This window comes from Mus pahari, chromosome 10 (assembly GCF_900095145.1).
Source record: "Mus pahari chromosome 10, PAHARI_EIJ_v1.1, whole genome shotgun sequence".
NCBI classification, from domain to species: Eukaryota; Metazoa; Chordata; class Mammalia; order Rodentia; family Muridae; genus Mus; species Mus pahari.
This window is the reverse complement of record NC_034599.1, coordinates 78,097,454-78,112,317: the sequence shown is the minus strand read 5'-3', so window position 1 is coordinate 78,112,317 and position 14,864 is coordinate 78,097,454. Positions and strand designations below refer to the sequence as shown.

The 14,864-nt window shown below is 39.6% G+C and overlaps 1 protein-coding gene across 1 annotated transcript in view; it reads left to right on the top strand.

Annotated features, from left to right (window-relative positions):
- Positions 1–14,348, top strand: part of Elovl4 (ELOVL fatty acid elongase 4) — a 29,071-nt gene extending 14,723 nt beyond the window's left edge. The window contains exons 2-6 of the mRNA XM_021207416.2: positions 3,230–3,417; positions 5,050–5,130; positions 8,338–8,509; positions 9,785–9,912; positions 12,217–14,348. Coding sequence (XP_021063075.1) covers positions 3,230–3,417; positions 5,050–5,130; positions 8,338–8,509; positions 9,785–9,912; positions 12,217–12,486 — 839 coding nt within the window. The 3' untranslated portion in view covers positions 12,487–14,348. The remainder of the gene's footprint in view (positions 1–3,229; positions 3,418–5,049; positions 5,131–8,337; positions 8,510–9,784; positions 9,913–12,216) is intronic.
- Positions 14,349–14,864: the final 516 nt, after the last annotated feature.

Genomic DNA, 14,864 nt, shown 5'->3' with positions numbered 1-14,864 from the left:
AAGTTGATACTAGGTGTCTTAAATGCTTGACACCTCGATTTTTTGAGACTGGTCCTCTTGGATGGGACTAGATTGGCTGTCCAGCAAGCTCCAGGGGTACGTCTGTCTCTGCCTCTCCAGCACTTGGATGATAAGTGGGCATTACCACTCCCAGTTCTCCATGAAGTCTAGGGATCAGATTCAGGTCCTCACACTTGGATGGCAAGTATTTTATTGACTGAGCCTTCTCTCCAGCCCCTGACCCTGTTTTTTCTAATTTTTTCTTTTTGTACTTTGCTGCTCAGAACTGTCTTTGAAGTCAATAGGAATCTTTTGTGTGGTGAGATAAAAGGGGATACAGAATCCAGGATCTTAGACATTAAGGTCTCTTTACAGCAGAGTTCGTTTTCCTCTCTGTGCCAGGCTGACTAACCCATTAATAATGCATTGGCTCTTGACCTCCATCAGGTAGGTCAGTTTTTGCCCTAACATTTGTGGAGAACAGGACCCTAGAACAACTCTGCTGGGACCTAGAGCAAGACTTTAAGCTTCTGGAGTTTGTCTCCTTCAGGGAAGACCTAAGTTGACGAGCATCCTGTGTTTTATGTGGTGGCTTCTGACAGGGAACCATTGTGTTTATAGGAAGATAATTATCATTGAAGGATAACATGTCTTTGAAACCCCAAACAACTGTGACAGCCATGTGTCCTTTGACAAATATCAGCACAAGTCAACATGATTTAAGCCTCTTATTTTTTAGTTGAAGTCTGGTGGTATTTGACTTGATCAGAATAATCACAGTTACATAAACAGTAGACTTCCTTTGTAAAGTATGAAATAAAATCTGATTGCAGTATTTCCTGGTCCCATGTATGTTCTTCTTAAATTAATGATATCTCCTTTCCCCTTTTTACAAATATATTTTTAACATTATATAGACTTATATCATTTCTCTCTTCCCCTTCCCCCTCCACACTGTCTCATGTGCTCTCCTCTCTTTGTCTTCAAATTCACCATTATATTGTTTTTCCTAACTGGTAGTGGTGGTGGTGGTGGTGGTGGTGGTGGTGGTGGTGGTGGTGGTGGCGGCGGCAGCGATGTGTGTGTGTATATTCCCTGTACGGATGTTTTCAGCGCTGACCATTTGATATTGGGTAACCAATTGTGTTCTTTCCTGGGGAAGGCTATTTCTCTCACTCTCAGCATCCTTAGTTATCTCTAGTTCTTTGCGTAGCATTCAGACCTCATGAACTCCCCCCCCCCCACCATGTTATTATGCCCCTGGGTATCATCCTTGTTCGGGTCATCTTTAGGCCACAATATTGGTGAGACTTCATGGGTATAGCTTCTGTCATTTCTAAGAGCCATCGTTTCACAACTATTATGATCTTTCTGCTCCCTTCTTCTGCAATGATTCCTGAGTCTTGGGTAATAAACACACACACACACACACACACACACACACACACACACACACACACACGCACTTTGGGACTGGGCTCTACAACTACATTTTTATCTGCTGTGGTTTTCTACAATGGCCTCTGTCTTTGGCAAAGAAAAGTTTCTTTGATATGGGGTGAGAACTATGCATATGTATCCAGCCAGACCCTAGAGAAGAGTGTCCCTTTCTTTGTTTTGTTGAGGCAGGGTATTGCTTTTAATTTAGTAGATTGGCTCAAACTCAGTCCTCCTACTTGAATGCTCCCCTACCCCTCTCATCTTTTTGTCAAGTTATTTCATTGAAACTGTAGTAATTATGGCACTTCCTGACTTGAAGGATTATTTAATGAAATTTAATATTTTGTGTCTTATTTTCACCAGACAGTATATAGAAATAGATTAGTGTGTGTTTATGCATTTATAGAGATGTGTGTGCATGTGTATATATACACACAGCTACAAAGGGAGATCCTTTCTTTACCTCTGAGCCACACCCCAGCATGATTAGTATGCTTTAAAACAGTATTCTAATATTTAGTTATCTAATTCAGAACAATTTTGCATATATAGTTGTAGTAAACAAGTCCGTTTTAATTGAGGTTACTGTAATTAACAATGCATTACATTCATTAAGGATGGATTCTAGGAACTGACTAAAGACCGTTTTTCTTTATTTTAGAAATAAACTATGCTGAAAATAGAATGCTAATGTGTTTTGTATTGTCATAGTAGATATTTGATTATAAAAGATAAAGTAGATATTTGATTATAAAAAATGAAATTCTGTTTAACATTAGAAATGTAAGTTTAAATCTTAATATACTTTATATAAAAATAGATTTTTCTCAATCTATTAATTCATTATCATTTCTTATGTAATCAATGTTTTTGTTTTAAAATATTACATTAGCCAGGCTGAGGTGGCGCACGCCTTTAATCCCAGCACTTGGGAGGCAGAGGCAGGTAGATTTCTGAGTTTGAGGACAGCCAGGTCTACAGAGTGAGTTCCAGGACAGCCAGGGCTACACAGAGAAACCCTGTCTCATAAAACCAAAAATAAATAAATAAATAAAAATAATCGCATTATAAAACGAATTGATGATTGCATATTTAAATATTGTAGGCAATCAGTTTACTTTAAATGAAATTACTTGTTCTATGTATATTTACACATATATGAATAAATTAAGTTAAGCATAAAACTGATTTTTCATAGATAATAAAATTGATAACACATTATCAATGGGAAAGTAGCAAACCCATCTTGAATATGGCTACCATTTAGAGAAATTAAAATGGTAAAGAGATTAACTTAATTCCTCAAGTGTGATTGCATGGTAACTCCCCTTTCTAGACCTATTCTAGCTCCTGGTTTCCGTTCCCTCGAACCTCATCAGTCTGATTTGTGCCTAGGTGTGGATATAAAGCACAGTACCACACTGCCTGTTAAATCTCATTTGCTTCGTGCAGAAAATTAGTGTTTCCTTGAAATAATTATTTTTACGCTATGAGGTCTTCACTTCGCTTTCAACTCAAGTTATCTTCTATGTATTTAGTGTATTTCTTGTCTTTGTTTCTTTAATTCTCTGTAAAACGTACCATGTGATTAAGTAAAGAAGTGATTTTCCATCAATGCTTGCAGGACTCAACTGCTTCTGTATTTGTTTTATATACCGGTGTGTTTTCATGGGCACAGTGATCTGTGCTTCCTCCAATTATGGAATTTAGGAATTTTTAATTCCTAAAAGAATTTTGTTTTGTAAAACGTGCATTGCTCAGTAAATTGCATGTTTGATTGTCTCCGCAGATAAACGCGTAGCAGACTGGCCGCTGATGCAGTCTCCATGGCCAACGATAAGCATAAGCACGCTCTATCTCCTGTTCGTGTGGCTGGGCCCAAAGTGGATGAAAGACCGCGAGCCGTTCCAAATGCGCTTAGTACTCATAATCTATAATTTTGGCATGGTTTTGCTTAACCTTTTCATCTTCAGAGAGGTAGGTTTGTTAACGGCACTCTAATAATTCCCCAGGGTTGTTGGAAATCATTTTAAAATGAAACTACCATTGCAGCCTTGCACGGAGTGGAAGCTGTTTAGATAGGACTCCGAAGCAAGTACAGTGTGGCTCTCTCTATACTCCTAGTAACTGCTTTGGCATGGCAACATGCATGCCAAGTGAGGAAGGCTGTCATTAGAGGTGAGAAAGGTGTGTTTCTAGGATGTTTGGCACATGTTCAACATTTAGTGAGCCACAGGAGCTACCCAGAACCCTTCTTCATCAGTTTCAGGACTGACAACCTGATCAAAAACACTTGTAAGTGTGAGTTTCACATTGAATTATGTCTTATGTAATTTGCCGTATTATGTGCTGGAGCTGTTACACAGGTATGGCTGCTAATCACCACACTTTTCTGGACATCAGCAAATTCTCCAGGATATTTTGAAAGAAATCCTGGAGGCTGGAATTGGCACAGTCTTTTCAAGTTGCTAAAGTCTAAGGGATTTGTTCCTAAGAGACTTAGTAAAATTCTGTGTGGGCTGATAGCTAACCAGAGGTATTGAGTACATGAACTCTTCTTTAAAAAAAGCCTCCCAAAGACAACTTAACCTATTGACTCTCAACTTTGTAGCCACTCTCATTTGCTTTATTTGAATACCTTAGTTTAATAGTGACACACCACTTTCGATCAAGATACAGATCAGTAAAGGCAGGACAGCTTTTGACTCAGTTCAAACAGTTTATCTCATCTTACACTCCCAGGTAGCAATTCAGGCAAAGAGAAGTCAGGGTAGGAACTCAAGGCAGGAACCTGGAGGCAGGAACAGAAGCAGAAGGCACAGAGGAACATTGCTTACTGGCTTGCTCGCCGGTAGCTTGCTCAGCCAGCTTTGTTACAGCACTCGAGACAAACTGCCCACAGTGAGCAGACCCTCCCATGCCAACCATCAGTCAATAAAGTGATCTGTATGCTTGCTCACAGGGCTTTCTGGTAGGGGTATTTTCTGAATTGACATTCCTTCTTCCCAAATGACTTAATTTGTATCAAGTTGGCAAAAAACTAGCAAGCACAGCTGCTGTAAAAATTTCTCTTTTACTGAGTTGGATGGAATAGAACTTGCATCCATACTAGTTTAGAAACATTAAATGTATCTTTCCAATAATGTATTATGCTAAATATGTAAGGTCTTGCCTATGCAAGTTTAATTATAGGAACTAATAAAACTAATAAGCTATTATCTAAATAATGAAAAAATATTATCTATTTGATCAGGTGATGTCTTGTTGAAAAAGAGTATGCTTGCTTCTTAGATAGTCTTTATTAAAAGTATAGTAAAGATATCACACAATGGATTTTAGAACATTACATGTCAGTTCAGGGCTGGAAATGAGAAACCCTGTCTCAAATGCAATCATACAGCGTTTGCCCTGTGCATGTGAAGTACCAAGCTTGAACCTCAGCACCACAAACGAACAAGAAAATAACTTTAAAATGTTTAATGCACGTGAGATGTTTTTAAAGAAAATAACTGCTTTCACAATACTTGGAAAGAGTGTGAGTCAAATCTACTATTTTCAATGCTGTGTTTACTAAACCTTCACTCCAAATGTTAATCTTTTTGTCTTCAGCTATTCATGGGATCATACAACGCAGGATACAGCTATATTTGCCAGTCAGTGGATTATTCTAATGACGTTAATGAAGTCAGGGTGAGTAAACCAGGGAAAACCGTTGATGATAACAGTCTAACTTTACAGGTTCTCAGGCCATAAAAAAAATACAGTGTTGTGTGGGAGCGACATGTGTTGAGTGGGGAAGAGAAAGCTCTGCTTTCCTTTAAAACACATAATTGAAAAATCTGTTTTTATCTCTCCAGTGTGCTGTTTCATTGGGTGTTGTAAGAATGAACCTGACTGAATTGCTAGTGTACAATACAGTTCTTTAAAAATAGGTCATTTAAGTGGAGAGGCGGTGGTTTATACCTTTAATCCCAGCAGTTAGGAGGCAGAGACAGGCAATTCTCTGAAACTGAGGCCAGCCTGGTCTACAGAGTGAGTTCCAGGGCAGCCTAGGCTACACAGAGAAACCCTGACTCAAAAAGATAAACACACACACACACATACACACACACACACACACACAAATACACACACACACACACACACACACACACACCAGTCATTCCATATTTGATGTTATTTTTTATTTTTGCCAGGCATGGTAGTACATGCCTTTAATCTTCGTACCGGGGATAAAGAGGCAGGCAGATTTCTGTGAGTTCAAGGCCAACCCAGTTCTTTAGCAAGATCCATGCCAGTTAGAGCTACTGCATGAGACTGTGTCTTTAATTTTGTTTTTAAACTTTTGTGTCAAAAATAGAAACTCAGAAAGAAAGCTAACTTATTTGAAGAAAATATTTTAATTATATAATACTTAGGAAGGCATAAGATAACCCACAGGAGTATGAAATTGGTCTTTATTAAGTTTGTAAAATACAATATAATGCTCCATTTTTCCCAGTCACCTATATTAGTAAAATTATCATTTAACTTAAGTAGAAGCAAATTGTTAAGTATTTAGTGAACTCTTAAGTCTATGGTTCCTATACAGATTATATACAACAAACGCAGTTTGCATAACATATGTGTGTTTTGTATGTCCTATGTATTTGTTTTATATATGTGTATGTATTAATGCTATATATATATGTAATAGTATCCACTGGGAAAAATAATGTAGCATCAATTGTAGGGAATGTAACCAAATTGTTCTAATGTACTTAAGACTTAATGTCCATAGCATTTCCCAGTCACCCAGGTTGCTTGCCACGTTGACTTAATTTGCCCACCTCATGTGTGTGGAGCCTGCATTTGTATGTATATAGTGGCAGGGCCTGGCCTGGACCATAGAAGTAAAACGACAGATTAAGTCTCTGCCTGCAAAGAGCTGCCGTTCTGCCGCAGCATGGAAGGAAGGCAGGTAGTCAGAATGTCAAGAAACAGTTAAGAAAGTAAAGCCCGGGGTGTGGCTGAGAGACTGAACAAGGTTGCTTCATTCAGACTCATAGGAGATAATAACTGTATTGCCAAAGAATCTCCTCAGTGGAGAGCTGGCTTCCTGTTAAAGGTGGGAGAAGGAGAAGGGCTGGCCTTAGCCTTCTTTCAGGAATACACTAAGGAAGAGCCCTGGGGAAGGCAGTGTGTTCATATTATTAGGGTAAAGCCTCAACATTACCGGCCTGCTGATTGTGAATCCACTCTGCTGACACACTCAGACTTCACCCGCTTCCATGAATGGATATCCCACTCTGTCAAATTCAACAGCACTCTTGCAGTAGAAAAAGGGGCTGTTGTGAAAAACACACCCAGGACCAAAGATTAAAAAATAAATACATACATTCTGGTGACTGAGCAGATTGCATTTAGGGTCTTCCCTCTACCCGCCTCACCCGTCTTAAGAGTGACATGGTGAAATAAACGTTTTTTTTTGTTTTTGTTTTTGTTTTTGTTTTTGTTTTTCGAGACAGAGTTTCTCTGTTTAGCCCTGGCTGTCCTGGAACTCACTTTGTAGACCAGGCTGGCCTCGAACTCAGAAATCNNCCTGCCTCTGCCTCCCNAGTGCTGGGATTAAAGGCTTACGCCACCACGCCCGGCTTGAAATAAACGTTTTTTATTCAGACTCTTTTCTTGTGTGCATTGCACGTACCACAACATGTTGCTCCTTGTTTTGATGTCTCCCATTCACAGACAACTGGCACAGTTTACAGACTAAGCAGAGAAAGCATTATATTTGACCTGGCTAGCTTAGAGGTTTCACATGGAGGAAAAAGAAGACTCTCTTTCTTCCTATTGTGCTAAAGTGGATAGTTACTGTATCTTATAGCAACGTAACCATGGACATTAAATACAGTGTTTTACTATGGGGAAACTGAACTATGTCAAGCAAGTTTTCAGCTAATTTTGTGGTAGATGACAATACTGCTCAGACTGTGTACATGCCTGTCAGCCGATAAATACCAGACTTTATTTTGCTTCTGGCCTTTCTCTTTTTCTTCCTCTATGTTTTAAAATTGTAATGTTAGGGAACGCTTATTCTACGTGATGCCTGATTCTAGACTTGACAGTAATGAATTAAGAACTCCAGATTCCCATGAAGCCCTGGGAATGATTGCAGCCCTTAAAATATATTCTGTCATCGAAAGGTTTATAAATACATTTCAGTTGTGCACTGATTTATTCTTTATCTTTAGCCACAATTATTATCGAAAATCTATACAAAGGTTATATTTTGGTCATTGTTAGAATCAGGTCCTTGCAGAATGATTTAAAACATATTCAGAGGTCACCTCTTCCTGGATCCTTAATCCCTCAGTATGTCACATAATCTTTTCATACCATCTGGTGTCTTAATTAGAGCCTGAGAAAAGACTTACTTGTGTAAACAGGATTATATTTGTGACCTAGGAAATATTTGTTGTTTTTAAATTGATCGTTTTAAAGACTTTTACTAACACAGGCTGCATTGATTAGACACCTTGTTGTATAGTTAAAGGAAAGTGGGAGAAAAATGTTAAGAGACTAGCTGTTATGTAAACTTAGGCTCTATAGGACCATCTAAAATACCCACAGATACGTCGCTTTCTCTACAATCTGCAGAGCATCATAGTGTGAGTGGGACAGTGTTCAGCAGCAGGACTCCGCCTGGCTCTGAGCAAAGAAAGCTTTGGGTTTGTTTGTTTTCTGGGTACACGGTTAGGTCTACCTCGTGGAAGAATGATTGCATGCCTTGTACATTTTGTGGGCGATTGCATGCCTTGTACATTTTGTGCGCTGTGCTCGGCGTTTTTCAACCCTGAGTAGCCACCCACACTGTGGCATGGTTTTCTTTTACAATGTGCCTTTCCTTACCTTTTACAGATAGCCGGCGCCCTGTGGTGGTACTTTGTATCGAAAGGAGTTGAGTATTTGGACACAGTGTTTTTTATCCTGAGGAAGAAAAACAATCAGGTCTCCTTCCTTCACGTGTACCATCACTGCACCATGTTCACTCTGTGGTGGATTGGAATCAAGTGGGTGGCTGGAGGCCAAGGTGAGGGACCCACCTGTCTGTCTGAACCCCCATGTATTTGAGGTGGGAGTGTAGGAGTAGATTTACCTTGCTTTCGTGGTTAATCATCTCCATTCGTGTTCATCTCTCTTCTTACAAACTTCAGCTTTTTAATCTGGGAAGAATTGGATACTTAAAGAGTTGCCCCCATGGTGGGCATAAACCACTAAGCCAAAAGGCCAGAAAACAATACCTCTTTGAGTGGAGAAGGGTGCTGATTGGCAGTTCTGAGCTGATAGAAACTGAGATAGAACACCTCATTTTCAGTCCAAGCCCTCAGCTTACTCCTCCTATGATACAGGCCTTGTATGACCTCATTGCTTCCCATTTAAATGAACTTTTACATAGTCTCATTAGTGCTAAAGAGGATCAGAAGTCACAGCTGGGCAGAGATTTGCTCCAGTCTCTCGGGTGGCTGTAGACTAAGGGTGATATACACAGACTGAGCTGGAAACAGCCCTTTCCTCTGGATGCAGGGTAGTGCCATGTGACTGTTGGCAACCTACACATTCCACATTTAGCATTTGCTAGTAATGTTAAAGTGAAACTCTGAGTTTAAGAGAAAATTTGTAAATCTATGTGTGACTGACCCCTCAGCTCATGTCATGACGAAATGCATTATTGTATACACACTTTAATTAATATTCTAAAGAGAAAGGATGTTGTTGAATTCAACTGAGTGGGGCATCACGAGATCTGTGGAAACTAAAAGGATTGACCGCTCCATGTATGCAATGCTGTCATGTTTAAAACCATGTAGAAAGCTAAGAAATGAAGATTATTTTGCCCCTGGTGTGCATGTTGGTGTCTCTAGAGGCGATAATGTAATGCACAGAAACCCTTAGAAGTTCCATAGCCTCTGCATTAAAACAGGGCAAAGGAGGAGGCAGTGGCCATTTTACATTGTTTGCTGGAGCTTGTTGGAGTTCCTCATTTAATAATTTACCACTTCAAAGACCCTTTGCATTTTAGCAATACACATTTCTATTCATAAATATTTTTTTAAAGAAACCCTCAAACCTAAATTGTGTAAAAAAAAAAAAATCAAGCTTACTTTCAGAAGCTTTGGCTTCTCGTTGAGACTAAAATAGAATCTGTTGCATGTGATGTAAATTCAATAGGAAGCGATGTAGAAAGTATTCTAATATGCTTTAATCATAGTGTACACATCATTTTTATAGCAGGATCACTTTTTAATCTCAGCTTCTTCATTGACCCGTAACCATTTGCTTATGATTGCCTCGTATTTCTTGACAGCGTTTTTCGGGGCCCAGATGAATTCTTTCATCCACGTGATCATGTACTCCTACTATGGGCTGACTGCGTTTGGCCCCTGGATCCAGAAATATCTTTGGTGGAAGCGATACCTGACCATGCTGCAGCTGGTGAGTTCAATGTTTTCAATAGTTATTTTCGGTTGTCGGCAAGAAAAAAAAAAAAATCAAAATAGTTAAAATATTTGAAGTGTATTGTTTGTAAAGTGCCCAGTTGTTTTACGTGGTTTTCCGTCACGAAATCAACTTTATAAGCAAGGTACCAGTGTCAAGACTGAACACTTGTGGGTGGACTGGTCATGGCCACTTGCTTTATAAAACCCTTAAAGACTGGATTCACAACCTGTCCCTTTGAGAGAAAGTCTGTAAAACTAGCTGTGGGAAGAATGATTAAAATGTAACTGTGCCACAAAGTGTATCTCATATATGACTAGAAAAAACTGCTTTCAGTGAGTGACTATTGTTTTTCTACCTTACTATTTTATTCTCTTTTCTTGTTCTTGCTTACATTTCCAGTTTTCCCGTGTGCTGTTTCTGAACAGACCACATACATGTAGCAAAGGAAGGACAAAGCCAAGGAAGGGGAAGGGTGGGGGAAGGGATTGAGTATAAGAAGGAGCACTCTTTCTAGTTCTGAACCATGCGGTGCTTGAACAGCAGAGCCAAGGATTTGAACTCCCAGTGTTCCAGGCAGACCGTTCTCAGGAGCTCCTCCTTGTAGGGCTCCTCATTACACCCCAGTGCCTTCATCAAAGCACTGTACAGAGCTTGGGTGTGGCCTGTAATCAAACTAAAAATGCAAATCCAGGCTGGTCCCTAATTTCTAGGCTTCAGAACATATTCTAATATGCTTTAATCATAGTGCACGCATGATTTTTATCAGTGGGATCTGCATTTGGAAATATCCATCTCTGCTTTGAGTTGCCTCATAGTTGCCCAACCAAACAGGAACCACAGCCTTTGGGGAATGCTGGGTGTGAAGGGTTCACTCGTAAAGAAAAGCTCGAAGAAACATCTTCTGGCGCTGTGGAAGCTCATGGTAGAGTTTGTAGAACTTATTCCTCACACCAAGAGCTAGATGGTCCCAAGTACATGAAGAGGTGACCCAAATCCTCTACAGTATTTAGTCTCTTTCGTCAGGGTTTGCCCCTAGGCTGTCTGTGAGCTACATCATACTCAACTACACCCTATACTCAACACACCCTCTTTCAGTGGTACAGGTTCTAAGAGCCATTGTGAAATTACAAGTTCTGAAAATTTGGCTTTTTGCCATGGGAATTATAAACGTTAATATAAACTGAAGTGTGTAGAACAAATTATCTTAATATTTAATGAAATAAATATATGGATAATGCTATCTTTCTCAGAGAAACTATGGTTGACCGTTAACAGGGTGCTGAACTTGAATTTCTGAGTCAGACTTTCTCCAAACACTTAAATAATATAACAGCTTTACAGAAGTTCACCCTCGGTAATGGGACAGAATTTTTAATTCTATCCTGAGACCATCCAGTGACTAGTACACAATAATTGAAGTTTATTCTTCGAACATTTCTATGTTTTGAATTTTCTCTTCTCCAGAAATCATAAAATTGAAGGTGATTCTTTTTTGCATTTATTGATTTTAATTGGAATATAAGTTTTTAAAGAATGGTGTTTATTCAGATAAACTTGCCCATCCATCCCTTACCTGCAGGAGAAAGATAGTGAGCTGGCTTGATAAGCTTAGATCCATTTTTAGGGTGAATGTCTTTATTTGGTGTGAGAGCAGGAAGAGTATTATTGGGGTGGGGAGAGGGAGACCAGTGGGCATGGCAGGGCTGAGCCAATTACAGTGATATGCATGGATGAGAATATCAGTGAACCCCGATTATTTTGTGTTCCTGTCTAAAGATGTAATTTAAAAAAGCCTATATTGAATGTAGCTGCTTGGTGACAGCCTAAGTAGGAAAAAAAAAAAAAGGAAGAAGAAAAAGACCCTACAAATATCATTGCTTCATCTTTTGCCCGCCATTGGCTTCCTCTCTTTGGATGCCCTTTAGCGAGTATTCAAATGTCCAAATTCTGTGCGTGGGACTCCGGAATGGCCGGTGAGCAAGGCACAGCCCTGCCTCGGGAAACCACAGTAGAGGATGCAGCAGATTCAGGAGTCCGCTTTAGATAGCCATCACACCAATTTACAAACCAACCACGAAGGCCCCATGATGGGCAATGGGTCTGTGGCAATCACTAGAATGCCTTTGCTGAGCAGGTGGCATCTGAACTGTGATCTCAGGGGGAGAGAGAAGCAGAGACCCTCAAACAGTAGAGCATAGCTCGCCCCACGGCAGTCCTGTAGGAGACCGTGATGCCGCTCGCTGGCTGTTAGAAGTCTCTTTCTGCTTTCGTGAAATGTTCCCTGCTTCTGTTTCTCAGGTCCAGTTCCACGTGACCATCGGGCACACAGCACTGTCTCTCTACACCGACTGCCCCTTCCCCAAGTGGATGCACTGGGCTCTGATCGCCTACGCCATCAGCTTCATCTTCCTCTTCCTCAATTTCTACACTCGGACATACAATGAGCCCAAGCAGTCAAAAACAGGAAAGGCGGCCACGAATGGTATCTCAGCGAACGGCGTGAATAAATCAGAGAAAGCGTTAGAAAACGGGAAACCCCAGAAAAACGGGAAGCCAAAAGGAGAGTAAATTGAACTGGGCCTTAACCGGTAGACAGTGAGGAAACTCCTGTGTCATTTAAAAAAGTTCAGGGGCAACAGAAGCAGAGGGTCTGGGGTGGGGAGAAAGGCAGATAGGGTTTTTGCCCTTCAGACTGAGTAAACCTTTCAATATATGGTACCCAGATGTTTTATTTATGAAGTTTTTTATTTTAAACGGTTTTTTTTTTTTTTTTAATTAGCCTTCAGGTTGTCCAGACCAAAGCAATCCCAATGTGACCTTGGAGCCTCTCCTCCTGTTCACATCCACCTGTGCAATGGGTGGAAATTTCTCCTATCTTCCATTTACTCTTTCCTCAGTCTGAACTTTAGATGATCACAGAAACATAATTTTATGAAAAAAAAAATTTTTTTTTCTAAATCACTAGTTTCCTATTGGTTGCAAATCAGTTACCTGACATTTGAATTTGGACCCATTTACTGACCCTTGTGGTCAAACCTTTCCACTTCTAGTCAGAATATTCCTTTTGGGATGTAATTAAATTTGAAAGCTCTGCAAAATCTCTGTAGAATCTTAGAGGCCTGATGAGGACGATGTTGATGATGATGTTGTTGTTGATGATGATGATGTTGATGATGATGATGTTGATGATGGTGTTGGTGAAGATAAGAAAGAATAACAGTAAAATCCTGTCTTGTGATCCAAAGGCCACCATGACTTATGGCACAAATCACTGTGGGAAACAATATATCTCTCTCTCTATTTTTTTGTAATGAGGAAGGTAGCCTTTGAATACTCCTATTATTAGCAGAAATGAATTATGAGAATTAAGATTATTGTACGATTGAAACATGAAAGAAATCATGTCTTTGTTAGTACCATCTAAGGTAGTCACATTTACATGCTCTTAGCACTCCGAGGGTGGATTGATTTTTTTTTTTTTTTTTTTTTTAAATCAGGGCTTTCCTTGTTTTGATTTGTGGCTATTCCTGATTTTTTTTCGTACGTGGACATACACCTACCTCTTCTGTTGGAAAGAACATTTAAAATGAAATTAATTTTACTTAAAAAAAAATCAAGGAGTCCTCTAATGTAAATTTTAATTTTAACTTTCCAATTTACTTTTTATTTTATTTTATTTACAAATAGCTCAACCAAACATTTCTGTGATGTTATCCAGCTCTTTCAGTGTGTCTAATTCTGAGCAATGCTTATGTCCCCTTGTGACTATGTTGCAAAAAAAAAAAAAAACTTCCTTGTTAACTAGAAAAGAAGTGTAAACGCATTTTGGTGCAATATCTTGACTCCTTGGTGCTAATGATTGCAAAATTCAGTGCTTGCCGCTACAAGGTGTTACTTATTAATACAAGATGAGAAAAACTGAGACCAAGTAAGATCTCTCGAGTCCAATGTGGTGTTTACAAAATATGTATCTCACGTCATTGAAACGGCGACCGGAAGACTGCAGAAGAGACGATGTTCCACATTTTTTTTTTTTTTTACACAGATTAATTTGTTATGGGCGTCACAGAGAGATCATATGGAAAGAGAAAATGTGACACACATTAGCATGAATATTTCTAAATCTTCCAACTTGTCAAATCTGCATGTGTGGGATGTCTGCTGTTTGTACAGACTTTCAGAACATTTTGTAAATTATAAAGTATTTATTGTGCGTTGAGATTCCTTCCCCCCCCCCCAAAGGCATGCAGTCATGAACCTTACGGAAACTAGCAGCACAGGCAATAGTGCTGTCTAAGAGGGGCAACACCTTGTTTCTTGCCAGTGTGTAATGACTAGAGATGTGGAAATCTTTGCGAACATTCTGTACTGGCTCCCCAGACCCCTTCACTCCCTGCTCTCCGATTTCAGCACAATAAATACACTACAGCTGTGGGAAAAGTGACTGTCCGTCGTTGATTTGTTTCTGCCTTAATTGATTTCCGGGTGCCTACTTCTTACATAGAGAAGCAATGGGGCTGGCTCTTAGGCTCAGAGCTTCCGGTTCAAAGTCTATTATTTTTGTATGTATTCATTTGTTTATTTTTGAGACAGTCTTGCTATGTAGTTCAGGCTGGCCATGAACTCACTACCCACTGTCCTCTGCATACAGAGTGCTGAGATATAGGTTTTTATGGTAGCATTAGTAGTAGTAGTAGTAGTTCAGTCTGCTTTCAGACATGCAACATATTCTAAATAATTCTGAGGAGGCTCTTGGAGTCCTATACTTCAATCACTCAGTTCTTATAATGAGTTTATGGAATATGACTTTAAGTGCCTAAATGACAGCCTTCCCTAATAGCTTTGATAATTTCTGAATCATCAAAGAACAGTCAACATGGCTTGCTGCTGACGCCCAGGGAGAGCAGGGTTGCGCCTTCTTTGTGTTAAACTTCTTCCATGAAAAT